At 42.1% G+C, this 18,547-nt stretch overlaps 1 protein-coding gene across 4 annotated transcripts in view; it reads right to left on the bottom strand.

The window, feature by feature from the left end:
- The window catches only part of LOC147112936 (prolyl endopeptidase-like), a 136,529-nt gene that overhangs the window by 67,192 nt on the left and 50,790 nt on the right, over positions 1-18,547 (bottom strand). For 3 of the 4 annotated variants that reach the window (XM_085997724.1, XM_085997723.1, XM_085997726.1), the window contains exons 8-10: positions 16,938-17,129; positions 12,803-13,000; positions 1,294-1,397 (exon numbers count right to left, since the gene is read on the bottom strand). In XM_085997724.1, the coding sequence (XP_085853850.1) occupies positions 1,294-1,397; positions 12,803-13,000; positions 16,938-17,129 (494 nt within the window). The remainder of the gene's footprint in view (positions 1-1,293; positions 1,398-12,802; positions 13,001-16,937; positions 17,130-18,547) is intronic. The other variant, XM_085997725.1, reaches the window with a different exon arrangement.

The raw sequence follows: 18,547 nt of genomic DNA on the forward strand, positions 1-18,547 counted from the left end.
GCGATATGTCCAAGTCAGGTGAGTGACTTGGGGAGGGGAACTTGGAGGTGATGGTATTCCCAAAACACTGCTACACTTGTCCTTCTCGGTAGTAAAGGAGACAGGGGAGGGAAGTGCCATTGAAATAACCTTGATGAATTACTGCAGTGTATTCTGTAGATCTTGTAGATGAGGATTCCATTATGTTCTTGACTTAAGCCTTATAGTTGATGGATAGGCTTTCAGGGCTCAGGTGGTGAGCCAATCATCGAAGAGAACCCATACTCTGTTCTTGTAGCCATGGTGTTGATGTGGCTAGTTCAGCTATACTTCTGGTCAATGGTGATCCACAAGATGTTGGTGGTGGAGGATCTTGGCAATAGTGGTGCTTTTGAAGGGCAAGGAGAAATGGCTGGGCTTTCTCTTGCATCAGTAGTTTATATCTGTATTTTATATTATTGGCAGCATAGGATTTCTGTACTAGTATCGGGGCAGGAACAATGATGGAAACTTTCTCTAAGAGAGGAGGACTTGAAGAAGCTTTACAAAATTTGGACAAGCTGCATCTATCAGTACTGGTTCATACTTTGTTTTCCCCTCAAGTGTGGTTTGGTGCTGGTCAATACAGAAGGCACAGACAAGATTGGTGAGCTATCTCCAGGTACCAATGCATATGAAGTGCAAGACTGCACTTGAGGATGTCAGGTTGCTAGTCAGTAACAATTAGTACTGAAGCGGCAACCACTGGCAGTACAGACTAAAAACTAGAGTTAGATCACTGGAAATGGTATCCAGGTTCTGGATTACTTGAGTAAAGTAACACTAATAAAGGATATGTCCTCTTTTTTAAATTATTTCCCAAGAAACATAACCAGCTTCTAAAACAAAAGACATCATGAGAGGTATCTGCTGTTGTCAGCGGCTGTAGTAAATGCTCAGAAGCACCGTGTGCCATGTTTGAAACAAGTATGGTTTTATACCATTGTGACACAATTTCAGGCAGCAGGCAGTTTGCTTGCCCATTTATAGGCCCGTCTGAATATAGCATCAGGTGGGTCTTTGGCGTCAATGGGGTGGGCGAGGTGCTCCATTTTCAACTCCTGGCTGCCCTTTTCTCAGACACAAAATGGATGCCCGTGGGTTCAATTTCTCCTCCACTCTGCACTTGGAGGAATCTAGAATTCCGCCCCATTTTCAGCAGCGCTTGGTCTCTATTGCGTATAGAATATTATATTTAACAAATCTGTTTCAATTATTATTTTAGCTCACACACATTAAAATAATTCATGAAAAAAAATAAAAAATACTAATTACCTGCACAGTCTGGTAATCAGATGGATCAAATCCCTTCACAGTCACTGCTCTGAAAACTCTTGGCTCCAAATTATCTTTGGTCAGATCACAGTAATAAATAATACCTGGAACAGATTTGCATAAGAAACATTTTAAATATACACAAATCAAAATAAAATGAGCTTCAATGTGGGATAGCAAATAATTTGAGTTTGTGTTTGCTCATAGCTACAAAAAAAAGTAGAATTTCATATTTATTTTAGAGTCCTACACAAAAAGGATGCTACTCTATTGCTTCAGTGCTGAAAAAATCATTTCACAACCTATACCAGGATTTAAACACTGGTGCAGGCCACTCTAACTAGCAAAAACTGACAAGACAATTTAATGCCTTTAAGTCTTAGCGCCTCTAGTTGTAGACAACTTTCATTTGGAATTCTCACTGAAGAAAATGCCAACGTACCTGAAAACCAATACATCTTTATAAACTAGGAATGCTAGCAATGCTCAGAGAAGTGTTTTCCACAAAAAACATTGATTTGGATAGTTATGTAAATCATTAAAAACAATTAAAATATTATGAAATATTGATACATAAGAGTCCAGTTTTTTTGCACCAATATTCCCCGCTTAATTCCTTGCTGGAGTATGGTTCCACGGACAGTGGAAGTTTTCTAGTACCTCAAACAAGTGGCCATTATTCACGTTATGTAGATTAAAAATAACACATACAGGAAACTTTCGATTGACCGGAACGCTCTATCCACTGGCAAAATTCAGAAGTCGGTTCAGATAACTTTTATTACTTTTTTTACTCCATTTGTTGCTGTGCAAGGGTGTAGCTGAAGCTGTTGCTAAGCTACAGAGACGCTTGCAACTTGTGCCGATTGTTTTGAAGCTGAGCAACAGGATTTGTTGCTTTATACGGAGCTCTGAGCTCCGTATCTTTTACTATAGCGTTCGGTTATCCGGAATTGATGATGAACTGGCACCACGTCGGTCCCGTCCATGCCGGATACCAGAAAGTTTCCTGTACTTGGTTTGGTACTAGGGTAAGACATTCAGATTTATTCTCTCTCTCTCTCTCAATCCCTCTCACCCATAGCATCTATATGCTATTATTAAAATACAAACTGTGTTCCATTGCTGTCAGTCTACCAGGACTTCATGTGAGCTACTTTTAAGCTAAATGAAGTGTGTACATCTGAGAGTAATATAAATTAAACATGAAGATGTCCAACTTGTCAAAGGAACCCAGTTCACCCAATGAAGAGAGCAAGTATAGAACAGGATTAAGCATTTTTAAGTTATTGAGACAACTTATTATTCATTGGCACACAAAGCCTGAATTAAATTCCTCTCTTCCAATGTAGCAATTGCAAATTAAAGTAAATTATTTTATTAATCTATTAATGAGAAAAAAAGCTTTTTTTTTTTTTAAAAAAAAAAGCATATTGACTGGTTCGATTGATTTATCAACAGTAACAGACAACCATTTACGTAAGAAATTTCAGTGTTAGATATTGATGTAAAAGTGTGACAAAAATCCTAACAACAAAAGTGAAGTTTGTGCATAGGATGTGGATGCACACATCCGATTTTTAATATGGTACAGATGATGTTTACTAAAGATAGTAAGAAGTATAAGATGCATGCAAATGTGTTGCATTTAAAAAGCAGGAATGCTGTTTGCATTTTTACTCTTCCTCCATTTGCTTATTTTGGGATTTAATTACCATTATACGGATGTCAGGAGACAGCTGTGGGCAGGCAAATCAAAATCAATTACTACAGCAAAAACCCTTTAACAGAAGCATGGATATTTCTTTAATAGCTGTGTACAAGGTAATAAAAAAGTGAAGGCAATTTTGGATACAGTAGGGGATCATATAATCAATATGTTTACCGTATGCATTAATTGTCAGGTTTGTCACATTTTTCAGAAGCTGTTCTGCAATGTGTTGATCAATCACTTCTGATGTTACTAACTTTATACGTAACGACTCTGGGCAACAAAAAAAAATGCCCCGTCACGCTTGGAGTTCCCTGTAGAAATCAACTGAGAAATAGCATTACAATTATTAATTATAATTGTCAACACAATCCAATTATCGTGTACTACTTTAATTCAAATCATAAACACTCAAAAGAAAACACCATCATTATTTAATTCAGTTAAATAGAATTTATTTTACCCTCATCAATTTTCTCCCCTCCACTTCTTTGCTGAGGTACAATTCCACAGCTGCCAATTGCCCTCGAGTACTTCACCCAAGTGGCCACTATTCATGTGCGAGCCTGGACAACATGTGGCAGCAACCCACTTCCAACCACATGACCATCATAGCCAACCCCATTCCTGCCCTCACCAGTATCCACACATTCTAACACAGTCATCAGATAGCAACCAGAAACAGGAACCCTGGCCAATTATCCCCTCCCTAACCCAGTGGAGCTGTCCATTTGTAGTACTCCTAGCAGTGTCCCAACTAACTGAGCACAGGCCAATCATCAAACCTGGGACCTTTGTGTTATTCACTGAACTATTGTTAAGTTTATCCACACTTGTTTTTCCATCACTAGCCAAAATTCTACAATTTTGTTACTTTTTTCTAGAAGCAAAACAAATAGAAATACTGAAAGAATAGTTTATGGATCAAATTTAGACACAAAGTATGCCTAACAATAAAAATAATGTTTAACTGTACAGTTTATCAAAACTTATTGTATACAGGTGGAAGAGAAAAAAGGACAATGATAAGAGCTGATTAGTTGGAAAACAACACCAGCCTCTATGGTAGGTGTATTATTTTCTGACGATCAGTGTAACTTTTCACATCATATTCTTTCAGTAATGTCACTATCTTTAATCCTTTAGCCAAGATGTTCTCATGCAACTGTTGCACGGCCTGTCCTGGCCATTGATGTGCGTCACTGCATCTATAAATTACTAGTAATGACCAATACTAGTAATTTTTTATGGTTACTAGCAGATCTCCCATGGCATTGCTTGTGATAAGTTAGAGGATACGCTCTTTTATAACAATATACAGCTGTTACCAACAAAGTGGGAAAGGGAAAGTGTGACACGAAGCAAGTGTAACGCTTCAGGAAGTGAGTGCTATATGCAAGACTTCTAATTTATTACTCGTCTATTCTCCGGCAGCATGGTATACGGGGAGTCAAGACCACGTGCAGTCTTCAGGCGAAGCTGGGTTAGAAGACAAGGGATAACTGGACCAGAGCACAGGTGCAATTCAGTCCCCATTTTAAAGTCATACATTCCGGCATTATTTTTTATATAATAATTTGAATTATTATTTTTAGTCATCGACCTGAAACATTAACTATGCTTCTCTCTCCACAGATGCTGCCTGAGCTGCTGAGTGTAGCCAGCATTTTCTGTTGTTATTGCATTTATATAGTGTCTTTAACATATAATGTCCCAGGATGCTTCACAGAAGCGCAAACACATAAATATGGACACTGAGCCAGAGAGAGAGATATCATAGGAGGGGTGGACCAAAAGCTTGGCCAAAAGGTAGCTTTTAAGGAAGGTCTTCGGGAAAAGAGTGAGGTGGAGGGGTTTTGGGACAAAATTCCAGAGTATAGGGTTTAGAAGGATGAAGGCCAGGGCCAATGGCGGGGCGAAGGGAGGGGGTATGCACAAGTCAGCAAGAGTTGGAGGAAGGCATTTCTCAGAGCGCTGTAGTAGGGCTGGAGGTTATGGACATGGGGAATGGGGGGGGGGGGGGGGGGGAAGGGGGAGGTAATCTATGAAGCGATTTAAACATGAGGGTGACAATTTTAAGTGTGAGGTGTTGGGGGATCGTGATGGTCAGCACAGAGTGATTGGTGAGCAGGACTTGTTGTGAGGTAGGTTACGGGCAACAGCGGTTTGGAGCTGAAATTTATGGGGCGTGGAGGATAGGAGACTGGCCAAGAGGGCATTGGAACAGTCAAGTCTGGAGGTGACAAAGGCCGGGGCAAAGGTGAGCGAGGTTGCAAACAGTCTGGATCAACCTGAGACAAGGGCTGAAGCAGATGGACTGAGGCAGGGGCAAAGGTGGGCGATATTAAGTAAGTGGAAGTAGGCGGTCTGTGTGATGGAGAGGTTACGGGGTCAGAAGCTCAGCTCAGGGTCAAATAGGATGCTGACGTTGTGAACAGTCTGGTTCAACCCGAGACAGGGGTCACAGCTTGTAATAAATGTTTTTAAAGCATGCCCACACTTACAACTTAGCTCTTTCTTATTTATTGCTTTTGTTTCAATGTGATGTGATTATATTTAATGTGGAATTCTTAATAAAAACAGATGCTGTGTACAAACTTTTTTCCTTCTGGAGGCAAGGAATGTTTAGAGATGAAAAATGTTGCCATTCGTGGTACCTGCCGTCAGCAGTAAGCTTGCATGCTGACCCTCATTTCATACATAGCCCTTATATTCTACAGAGAATAGAGACGTCATCCTAGCAGTCCGGATTGGATTCAGACTCGAGTTCTAAAAAGTCAGCACACTAACCCAAAATGCTACTTGTGCCTCTGTCTAAACATTTTAAGATTAACAAAATATATACCAATTCCATATCTGTACTTGTACAAATACATGGACTACTATAAAATCATAGAAATTACAGCACAGAAACAGGACATTCAGTCCACCAAGCCAATATGAGATCATGAAAGGCAAGTTGTAAACTCACTATCAGCTATTTGTCATTCTTGATAGATACAATATTCAGCACATTAAAAAAAAATAACTTTCACTTCTGGACTTCTTAGAATCATAGAATTGTACAGCACAGGAGAAGGCCATTCGGCCCATCGAGCCTGCGCCGGCTCTTTCGAAGAACAATCCAGTTAGTCACACTCCCCGGCTTGCTCTCCTCCTTCAAGTATTTATCCAATTCCCTTTTGAAAGGTACTATTGAATCTGAATCCACCACCCGATCAGCCAGTGCACTCCAAATCCTAACCACTCGTTGCCTAAAAAGTTTCCCCTCATGTCCTGGCTGGTCCTTTTGCCAATCACCTTAAATCTTTGCCCGCTCATTATCGACCCTTCAACCATTGAAAACAGTTTCTGTTTATTTATTCTATCTAAACCCTTCATGATTTTAAACACCTCTATCAAATCTCCTATTAACCATCTCTGCTTTAAGGAGAACAATCCCAGCTTCTCCAGTCTATCCACGTAACTGTAATCCCTCATCCCTGGAACCAGGTAAATCTCTTCTGTACCCTCTCCAAAGCTTTCACGTCCTTCCACTGTAGCAACCTGCAATGGGCACCATGAGCATGGCAGAGAATATATGATACAGATGAAATGGTAACTGAGCTGACAATGACAAAGGGAAATGTTAGAAGGCATTACTCAGCACATTAAGCAGATTTGAGTAGTATACCACAAGAGGCTGCAGTTTACTAATTTAGCATGTAAAAAACCACGTCCAGGAGTGGAACACTCAATGAAAGATTATTTGAGAAATACTTTCTTTATTTTGAGAAGGAAAAGAGCCAGAACAGCTGCACGTTATCTTTATCACAATGGCATCAGATACAAATGATGTGATGATGTATTTAGTTATAATTTATATTGTTGGATTCTGTGTTTGCAAGCAAACAAAAACCACTGGAGACTACAGCCACGATTTTGCCGGCGCTCAGAGTGCGGGTCCGCTGTCAAAATCAAAATGAGTGACAGAGGGTTGGGAACCCGCCTCCATGTAAGTTTCCAAAGTGTCGGGTTTGCGAATTCAGAGCAGACCCGACACCAAGCGGCAGGGGAGGCATTTAAGATAGTTAACTGCTAGTTAAGTGCTTGTTAACTATTATTTCGCCAGCCTTTTTCTATTTTCCCACATTTTTAACGGGGCTCACGTCGTTCGGAGATCACGTCAGGTAAGTCGGTCGGGTTATCTATTGCTGTGAATAGGTGACAGCTGCAAAAGTGGTATGAAAGCTACCATTTCACAGCTGGTCACTTTCCAATGCAAAAAGCTTGAGCCTTCAGAACTTGGAAGACATTTTTGAGCTGTATGCAGTTTGGAAGTGTTTGGAGTAAACTCTCTATTCACTGTCACCTCCTTGGAGCAAGCTCTCTTACCATTGACAGATCGCTTCTGTCATCTCAACTTCAGCTGCCATCTATTCCAGCAACATCAGTGCCCTTGAAAAAAATCTCACCTTGGCCCTCTGAATCCCTCCACGATCAGCCCCAACACCAACATCACCGGGCACGCCAACATCACTTACAACAACACCAGCCTTCTCCGCAATACCGTTATTTCTCACCATTCACTAACACATTAAGACACTTCCAAACGTGGGCACAGATCTTTCCAATAAGGCAGAGTGCTGAAAATAAAGATTTCAATGTTTGACAACACATCAACAGAAAATTTACATGAACATTGCATAAGACACCCAACTGACTACCCTTGTGTGTTGTTAGTTGGTATGATTGCATTAGGATGAGGGTGAGTGTGAGGGGTGGCTAATTTTCTGTTAATGTGTTGTCAAACATTGAAATCTTTATTTTCAACACTTTGCCTTATTGGACAGATTGGCTAGTGAGATGGGGAAGTGATAATGTAGATAGAGAGGGATGGGTGGCAGTGCAAGGTAAGTTGGTGTGAGTAAGGATGTGCAGGAGTAGGATAGGGAAGGAAGAGTGATGGGGATGTGATGAGTGGCACAGCAGGATGAGGTTGAGTGTGGCTTTGCAGTAATGTTTTGTGATCTACTGAGATCATTGAAAGCTTTGTGCCACTGCAGCCTGGTCCTCCTGATGACATCCCTGCTTGTACCCTCCTGTGCAATGTGCAAACAGGCTGCGTTGGTGTTCTGGGGAGGTCTCTTCCGCCCATGGGTAGGGAAGAGAACCTCCCTGCATGCTGTGACTCCCTCCATAAGCTTATGGAAGGAGTCATGCGAGAGCCTGGGTGCAGCCGTGCACCTCTGTGCAGTGCTCGTCAGTGTTTGCAGCACCTCAATGCTGCAGAACGCTGACAGCACAACTGTCAAAATCAATTTGCGCATGGTCCCTTTAAAGAAACCGGCTGATGACATCATCAGACCCGCTTCCTTTTAATTGGCCGGGAACCCCGCAGGGCAGGCTTAACAAGCCCTATTAATGGAAAATCCATTTGACAGAGCGGCAGCAGCTGGAAAACATAGAAACATAGAAGATAGGAGCAGGAGTAGGCCATTCGGCCCCTCGAGCCTGATCCGCTATTTAATGAGATCATGGCTGATCATCCAAATTCAGTACCCTGTCCCTGCTTTCTCCCTATATCCCTTGATCCCTTTAGCCTTAAGAAATATATCTAACTCCTTCTTGAATATATTTAATGAATTGGCCTCAACTGCCTTTTGTGGTAGAGAATTCCACAGGTTCACCACTATCTGGGTGAAGAAATTCCTCCTCATCTCTGTCTTAAATGGCTTACCCCTTATCTTTAGACTGTGACCCCTGGTTCTGGACTCCCCCGCCATCAGGAACATCCTTCCTGCATCTAGTCTTGTTAGAATTTTTTAAGTTGCAATGAGATCCCCTCTCATTCTTCTAAACTCCAGCGAATATAAGTCCAATCGACCCAATCTCTCCTCATACATCATTCCTGCCATCCCAGGTATCAGTCTGGTGAATCTTCGCTGCACTCCCTCCATGGCAAGAACATCCTTCCTCAGATAAAGCAACCAAAACTGCACACAATACTCAAGGTGTGGTCCCACCAAGGCTCTGTACAACTGCAGCAAGACATCCTTGCTCCTGTACTTGAATCCTCTCGCTATGAAGGCCAACATAGCATTTGCCTTCTTAACCGCCTGCTGCACCTGCATGCTTACCTTCAGCGACTGGTGCACAAGGACACCCAGGTCTCATTGCACTTCCCCTTCTCCCAATATATTGCCGTTCAGATAATAATCTGCCTTCCTGTTTTTGCCACCAAAGTGGATAACCTCGCATTTATCCACATTATACTGCATTTGCCATGCATCTGGCCAATCACCCAACCAGTCCAAATCATACTGGAGTTTCTCGGCATCCTCCTCACAGCACACATGCCCACCCAGCTTTGTGTCGTCTGCAAACTTGGAGATATTACATCTAGTTCCTTTGTCTAGATTAATATATATTGTGAATAGCTGGGGTCTTAGCACCGAAATCCACCAACTACCTCTCCTGCCGCAATCCCGCCTCCACTGGGAAAATCCAGCCCTACTTTTCCATGAAAATGGTTTCCCCTTTAAAATTTGCTCAATTTCTTTTAAAAACAGGCAGCTGATGATGATTCTGGACAGCCTTAACTAAGTTGACACTGCAACCAATATTTAAACAAGAATGTCAGAACTCAGTTACTTAATATGAATAAAAATAAATGTCAGTGTACTGTTACAATTTACATATCACAGATTCTATCATTATAGCATTTAATAGATTAATTTACTCTTTTTAGAGATGTAACATTTTTTCATCACTGAAGAGATTGTAGTAATTAAGGAAAAGAGCACACTGTGCAGGAAGCAGCACTGTGTCTTGCAGGGAGATAAATATGACCCAGAAATTTTTCAGAAAAATGTTAAATATACAGTTGTGGTAAGAGTCATTATTTTGAGAAGCATTACAGTTCAATATTCCTCTTAGCTACAGCCGATTGATTTATAAAGCAAAAGGGCCTGCTACTGCAGTCCTTGTTCACTGACCAGCTACTGACCAAACAATCACAGACAAATCATTTAGCTGAACATTGCAAACATATCCTTAAGCCAAATGACCAAGAGCAAAGACTCTACATTGTACAAGTAACTTTAATAACTAAATACTAAAAAAACTTTCAAGTGCTGAACAGACCTGGGCCTAGAAATTCGGTGGGCTGCGCCACCAGTTAGCGCCTAAAGAGGGCACTCAGTGGCTTTAGCACCACTGGCCACGCCTCCTGCGATATTTAGCTGGGGCGCTAATGGTGGCATTAGCCTGTTGCGCTGCGCCGCCACCGATGACTTCATCGGTGTGCGCAGCGCCCCACTACCGCCCCGATCGCGATATTTGGTAGCGCCCGCCTCTGCAGCGCCGTTCGCAAATCGCACCCGGTTCACGGGGCCTACCTGTGGCGGGAGTGGCGCAACTTAAGGTGGAGGTGCGGGGCGGCCGTTTTTTTTGGCGGCCGCCTGCCAGCACCTCTGTTCCCGGCCTCCTGATCTCCCCCCCGCGGCAGTGCCGGCTGTTTTCCGAGAGCCCGGCACTTCTCCTCGGTGCCGGGCTCTTTTGCCGGCACTCGCAATCTCTGATCGCGCTGGTGCAGGCCCCTCCCCCTTAAGAATGGGAGGAAGACCTGCAGTACCGCAGCGCGCCGTGATATTCAGTTTCAGTGCCCTAAGAGGGACGCGGAGCGCCTCGAGCAGCGCCCCGTGTCCCTCTTGGGGCGCACAAGCTGAATTTCCGGCGGTCGCAAATGCTCCAATCGCAGCGGTAATTCCGGTGCCCAGGCGAGCTGGGCGCCCCGTTTGCGGCTCCACCGAATTTCTCCCCCCTTAACTTTTGTCAAATCTATCCTACTTCATCCAACCATAAATGAACCAATTCACTGCACTAAGCTGAATTTTTGCCATGCTCGTAACATCCTCTATTTGACTCAATAATACCTCGACAAAGAAGATTTATTGAGAATAAAATGTATTATCTAAATGGCAACGTCCGGTAGAACAATTCATTTAATGAGAGAACAAACAGGTCACTTAGTTTATTCAAGGAATTGATTTTCTTGTCTGACACTTAAGTGAGTCTATAAAGCAGATCCTAAATGTTCTAGATTTAAATAGCAAGAAAGAAAAAAATCAACTGGAAAGATAAATTTGGTATTATTGCCAATAATTAACATGTATTACATGGTTTTCCACAGCTGCTAATACTCCTAGCTAGACAAAAGAAACAATAATTAAGCCACACAAAATGTGCCAAGTGCTGATGAAGTCATGCGAACAACTGTTGATTTTACTTGTGCCACATTTTATTGGTCATGCAGTCTTGAAAGCATCAGTCAGCCCTAAGGGAACAATAGTGGCAAGGGGAAACAGACAAGTGCCAATGGCATCATCTGTTTCCCATTGTCCTCCTGCATTTGAAGCCAACTAATTACTGTATTCTTTTTTTCCCCACAATAAATCATTTCATTTAGTTGGAAACAGATTTGAGATGGTCAAGTAATATATTGATGCACAATACAGTATATGGAATAAGTACCTTTGTCTTGATGCTCCTTCATTTCACAGACCATTTTAATATAACTAAACGCAATTGTTGTAATACAGACTGATGAGAAAATATGGGTTACAAGTATATGGATTATAAAAAATCACAACTGGATAGAAAAGTTATAAATAAAAAGAAAAATAGTTGCAGATGATGGAAATACAGAGCAGGTCAGGCAGCATCTGTAAAGAGAAAAGATGGGTTGATGAAGGATGGAGACCTTTCACTGGAACTGGAAACAGGGTGATAAGAGCGAGGGCTATACCAACAAAGGGTGGGGGGGGGGAAAGAAGAAAGAGAATGGCTGCCTGTTGTTCTCTTCCCCATCCTTTGTTTAGTTCATCCCTATGAAGGGACTTTTGGAGTGAAATTCAACTTCGGTAGTACAGGTAGACTATCCTTTATCCGAAAACCTCGGGACCAGCCGTGTTTCGGTTTTCGAAAAATTTCAGATTTCGGAAGGTGGGTCGGGGGTCCGCGGGATCGGCGTCGGTCGGCGGGGGGGTCCGCAGTCGTGGCTTGTCCGTCGCTGCTAGCCTGGAATGCAATGAAGTTCTGCATTTCCACCAACAGGTCGTCGTGCTCGGTCGGAACGGGGGCCGGCACCGCCGCAGGCTCAGAGCTCTCGTTGCTTTCGAGCCTTTGGAAGAGTCAGGTGGTTCCGCGGGGGGGTCGGCGGGGGGTCATGCGCCACTCTGGTCATGTCGTGCGCACGACTTACGCTGACCGAAAAAACCTTCGGTTTTTAGAGGGTTTCGGTTTTCGGAAGTTCGGATAAAGGGTAGTCTACCTGTAGTGCAAAACGGGCAACAGCGACTCGGCAGCCCGTTTTATACCCCGCCCAATTTTCTTTTCCATTGAAGTTGAATTTTACCCCCTTTATCTAGTGGCAGAGCTAGGTTTGGCCGACTCAGAGTGGGTGGGTGGGGTGGGGTTCCGAACAAGATTTATCCAATTTGACAGGAAGAGGACCGAGCTGGGAACTGGGGATTGCCAACATCTCTAGTCCGAAAGCAGAGCCAGGAACCACAAAGGCTTTCAGGCCGAACCTGGAGGCTGAAGATGGGTGACAGAGATTCCTGGGAGCAAAATGGAGGTGTTTGTCCAAAGCCGCATCAGTCAAACTCAAAATGATTTGGGGGATTGGGGGGGGGGGGGGGGGGGTGCGGTGGTGGTGGAAGTCATTAGCCCATTGTAACTGAAAAAACTACTTTCTTTCAGTCTTTGTGGTTGAATTTTACCTGGCAATCTGTATGAATTTGATGCTCTACTAACCTGGTGTCAGGAAACTAGTAAACTGGTAGAAGATTTCAGAGTCCTTCTTTTGCCCACTGTAGCCCACAATACTGCCCACATCCAACAGAAATGTCTTTAAGTGTGCGCCTGTGGCCAGCTCATGCAGATGTAGTGTGTGCTTCACATCATGAAGGTAGCATAAAATCAGAAAGTTGATCTTGACGCATCCTGCCCATTCTGAAAATTTAGATAACTTAAATAGTAAATACATTGAAAAAACAAGACCAAATTTTAATTACAATTATTGACCTCAAGTAAGGCAACAATCTAAACTACACTTGTGCTGTTTTGATGATTCATGAATAAGCTAAAAAATTGAAGGATATTATAAAATTATGAAATAAAAATAGAATTTTCCAGCAAATTGAATGTATTTTTTCAAATAAACATGCAATAATTGTCACAATCAGAAATCTTAGTGCAATCATTATTCATTATACAGCAAAGCAAATATTGCCAATAGCTGACACAAGCTGATCAAAACAAAGCAAAATCCCTGTATAAAATTTAAATGCATTGAAAGTAATAATTAATAGCAGAAGAATTTAATGAAGATTTTGAACCAGCAGCTCTATATTACTCAAGTTTTGCTCCTTCAGTTTGACATTAAAAAAGACTTCACCTGATGTGACTTGACTAATATAATAATAGAATGGTTACAGTACAGAAGGCGGCCATTTGGCCTGTGCTGGCTCTCTAAGAGCACCTCAGCTAGTCCTACTCCCCCGTCCTTTCCCCATTGCCCTGCAAATTTTTTTCTTTCGGGTACTTATCCAACTTCCTTTTGAAAGTCGTGATTGACTCTGCCTCCACCACCATTTCAGGCAGTGCATTCCAGATCCTAACCACTTGCTGCGTAAAAAAGTTTTTTCTTATGTCGCCTTTGGTCCTTCTGCCAATCACCTTAAATCTGTGTCCTCTGGTTCTTGATCCCTCTGCCAATGGGAACAGTTTCTCTATCTACTCTGTCTAGGCCACTCATGATTTTGAACACCTCTATCAAATCTCCTCTCAATCTTCACTGCTCTAAGGAGAACAACCCCAGCTTCTCCAGGCTATCAACGTAACTGAAGTCCCTCATCCCTGGAATCATTCTCGTAAATCATTTCTGTACCCTCTCTAAGGCTTTCACATCCTTCCTAAAGTGCGGTGGCCAGAATTGGACACAATACTCCAGTTGAGGCCGAACCAGTGTTTTATACAGGTTCATCATAATTTCTACGCTTTTGTACTCTATACCTCCCATTCATGAAGCCCAACCTACCCTGTCACCTTCAACGATTTGTGCACATATACCCCTAGGTCTCTCTGTTCATGCACCTCCTTTAGAATTGTACCCTTTAGTTTATATTTTCTCGCTTACATTCTTTCTACCAAAATGTATCACTTTGCATTTTTCTGCCTTAAATTTCATCGGCCACGTGTCCGCCCAGTCTACCAGCCTTTCTATGTCCTCTTGAAGTCTATCACTATCCGCTGTTCCCTATACTCCAAGTTTTGTCTCATCTGCAAATTTTGAAATTGTGCCCTGTACACCCACATCCAAGTCATTAATATATATCAAGAAAAGCAGTGGTCCTAGAACAGACTCCCGGGGAACACCGCTGTATACCTTCCTCCAGTCCGAAAAACAACCATTCACCACTACTCTCTGTTTCTTTTCACTTAGTCAATTCCTAATCCATGCTGCCACTGTCCCTTTTATTCCATGGGCTTCAACCTTGCTGGCAAGCCTATTATGTGGCACTTTGTCAAACACCTTTTGGAAATTCATGTACACCACATCAACCACATTGCCCTCATCAACCCTCTCTGTTACCTCATCAAAAAACTCAATCAAGTTGGTCAAACACGATTTGCCTTTAACAAATCCGTGCTGGCTTTCCTTAATTAATCTACACTTGTGGCATGTACATCTGTGTATAAAGAAATAACAAATGGATTCAGTTCAGCACATCAGGACAGATTCTGACATCTCCTGCTATGGGCTGAACAGAAAAAAATAACTGCTAGGCGAGACCTATAGGAATCTAAACTTATACCATTTTTGATGAGAGCTGAATGCTGTACAGAGGGGTTACAATTCAGTATAATTTTCAGGTAGCCTGGTAAAGCAAACTTAAGTTTAGTATAATAGCTGTAACTTAACAGGAACAGCTTCAGGAGACTCTGCAAATGCTGTCTTTCTTGGAGAATGTTTCCACTAAACTTTGTAATGAGCTCAGGAACCTGAGGGAGAGTGGCTGGCTGTTGGTTGTGCAGGGGACCTACTAACGCTTTGTTTCGTCTCCCAACGTGAAGCTGATGTTTGACGTTCAGTCACTAATACTGCTCTCCTGTGATCTTTCTTTTTGCAGGAGAAGGAAGAAGTTCCAAATAGTGATCCTTTTCTGTATACTGTAGACTAGGCAGCCCCCAGGCTGTTTGGGGAATCCAGGTTTCCCAATTCTTGTATTTCCAGTCATTTCTATTTTTATTTCAGATTTCCAGCTTCTTTCCCTTTCGCTACATTGCAACAGTGGCTACACTTCAAAATACTTAATTGGCTGTGAATCACCTTTGCACATCCTGAGGCCATGAAAAGTACTATATAAATGCAAATTATTTTCATTCTTTATTTCAAGTTTCCACTTCCTATGTAGGATCTATATCCAAAACATTGGCCCAAATCTTGCTGAAGCGGGGCATCTCGTGGCGTGTGCGGTTAGTTAGGCTTTTTCCTGCAGCTCAAGTTTTTTTTACCCTGTAAGTTGCTGGAAGTGCAAGCTGCTAACAGCATGACGAAAGCAACAGGGCACCTGGGACCTTAGTGAATAACGGGACCAACAGTGTATCTCCTTAACCAAGGATTGAGAAAGAAAAAGAGAAACGACAGAGAATGATGGTGAATTAGAGCCAAATCAGACACAGAAAGAGAAATAAAGAGTGGGAAAGATAGATTGGAATAAGAGAGAGAGAGGAAAAAAAGAGACAAAGGAAAAGTAAGAATTTTTTTTTTTTCAATCTAAAGATTTTACTACATGCATGAATGAGACTCAAGAGTTTAAACTGTTCCCTTTCTGGGCTGCGAGATTGACTGGCATTGTATTAACAATGATCACTGTTAAAAGGGTACTTATGCTGTTAAGTACGAGCCCTAACTTTCTGCGGCGAGTTTAATGTACAAATCCTGCAAGCTCTTAAAAATAATGGGGGGTGGTGAGGCTGAAGGGCGAGATGCCAGTTGTGCGAGGCAAATAGCGGTGCGGCGTACACCTACCAGCAAGTTATGGCGATTCACAACTCACGGCGTATCTCTTATTCGCCGGAACTTGCTGGCTGATTTGCGCATTAATAATGCCGTGCGTCGTGAGCTCGCCATGACTTTTCCAGGAATATTTGGGCCATTAAATTGCTTCTTTTTTCTTTTCAGATGTGGATAGGCCTGCTGTGTATTGCCACAACAGTGCTTTACTTGTTGCTTTGACTCAGTAAACTCCTGTTTTCTCACAAACCACCGCTCTACACAATATATATTATCTAGAAAATCACACGGTACTTAAAAAAGGCTCATCAATAGAGATAGTTTAGTGTTCTATTTAGAAAGAACTGCTGTGTCTGGAAATATATGAAAATTATAGAGGTATTATCATATACAGATAATTACAAAAGCTGGTAGAATAATGCATTTGTAACATTCCATTAAAATATTATACAGTGGCCCAGTGCCATAACATTGGTGGAACAGCGCAATAGCTGCAAAGGAACTGATATATTCCTGCAGTTCCCTACACAGAAAGGGAAGAAAAAAAACAAGTGACCGTTCACCTGAACTGGTTACAAAACTACTGGCGTAAGTGGGGAAGACAAAGAGTGGGGACAAATTAATATACAAATAGAGTGGCATAGTGAACTGATGTATTAATCTGCTGGATTACAATGTAGATGTAACACGTGATTTTCACTTGGTAAGTTCTCATCTTAAACATCCCATTCGGCATGCGCACACACACCCCTATTTAACTCAGGTGTCTTTTTCATATATCTCCAAGCAACTGGATCATCAGGGCATGTTGGAAAAAAACCTCAACTTGTGACAAAGATAAATTGTACAGAAAACGAATTTCACACTTACCTAGTACATCTTTCTCATGTTCTGCAACTAAGGTTTTCCACTTGGAAGGATCAGGATAACTGAAGTCAATATTAATTAAGCAGTAACGAGGAGAACTGAGATTGGTCTTGAATGTGAATACTGTCCCTTCATTAGTGACATATTCATACTCTGCATCAAAGTTATCCACCAGCTTGACCCAAGGCAGAATTCCTATTAAAACAGAACTTAGTTAATTGATTAATTTCTCTCAGAAGGTGGCTTTAATAAACACTAAGTTATTGCTTGATAACATAAGCAAGCACGGAACAATCAACAGACAATGTACAATTTGCCCGACCATACATTCTGTTTTGTCTATTTAATATCTTCAGGTAAAGATGGCAGAGTTGGGCTTCAGAAAAATTGAAAAATTACTCTGCAGAGGCACCTGATGGCCAGAGCCTGCAACTACAGCAATCAGGAGCTGTTTACAAACAAAAATCCCATTATGGTTGCAGAGGTAATTTTAAGATTAGATTTGACAAAGTTGTGACAAAAGTAGTAGTTTAGTTGAACAGGAAATGTGTGCAAACACAGAATTTTTCAGAAGATATATTTATTCAGAGGCATTTCAGGGACCAGATGAGTTTCAAAAAACAAATTATAGACAAAATACCGTTGATTGCAAAATCATGAAAAAAACTCAGGATTGCTCGATTACTGCTGGCAGTCTTCAAGCTGCTGCTTGTCCAGAAAGTGTAAGTGGGACTCAACCAGGTGTTTCAATAAGTGAATCAGTACAAATTTGCATAATTAGAATAAATTTGGGGATAATTGCAAGAAATTTGAATATGATTAAGAGTGAAGCATGTGACTGAAAAGTACGACAGGAAGTTTGTTAAAGAAAGTGAAGACTATGGCCCAGATATTCCGATCCCTACGGGTGTGTACGCGCTGTATACCCACCCGTAGGGACATCGGAAATGCCGGTTTCAGGCATACACTGTGCATGCGCTGAAAACCGGCATTTCCAATCCGTCAAGAAAGCTCTTGACAGATCCTCCGCCTGCCCTGGAGCAGGGCCTCTGCGGGCGGATAGTTCCGCTTTTTGGTGACCCTCCGCCCGCAGAAAACCCTTACAATTCTTACGCCTGGTAAAAGCAGGCCTGCAATCGGAAAATACGGGCCATTATGTACAAGTCTTTTAAAGCATGCATCTATCATAAATTAAAATCTTGTGATTTTGTCATACTTATTTTCTGTTGTGGCAATTTAGTCACATTTTTGTGACATTAGTAACACTTAAGTGTAACACTAACCCCTTCAAATGGGCAACATTAAAGTCGGTGACTCTGTCCTCCACCACTGGCGGAATTGTGGTGCAAGTCGCTGAGCTCCACCCAAGTTTTTTTGATACTATTCTGTCTTCTCTTTAGGTTACATATTTTATTTCTTTCACTTGTTTTTCTTTTAAATACTTATTTTCAAGGTTTTAACCTACGCTGCTGCCCCTGCAGCCCATCACCCTTTATCCTGCTCTGCTTACCCTACTCTCCCCGCAGCCCCGCTATCTCCAAACCCTCTGCCCCCTTTCCCGCCATTCCCACTCGGAAGAAACCCCGCTGCTGCCCAACCCACTCCCCAAACTG

Source organism: Somniosus microcephalus, chromosome 9 (assembly GCF_052327205.1).
Source record: "Somniosus microcephalus isolate GS21.2 chromosome 9, FLI_Smic_1.0, whole genome shotgun sequence".
Classification (NCBI taxonomy): Eukaryota; Metazoa; Chordata; class Chondrichthyes; order Squaliformes; family Somniosidae; genus Somniosus; species Somniosus microcephalus.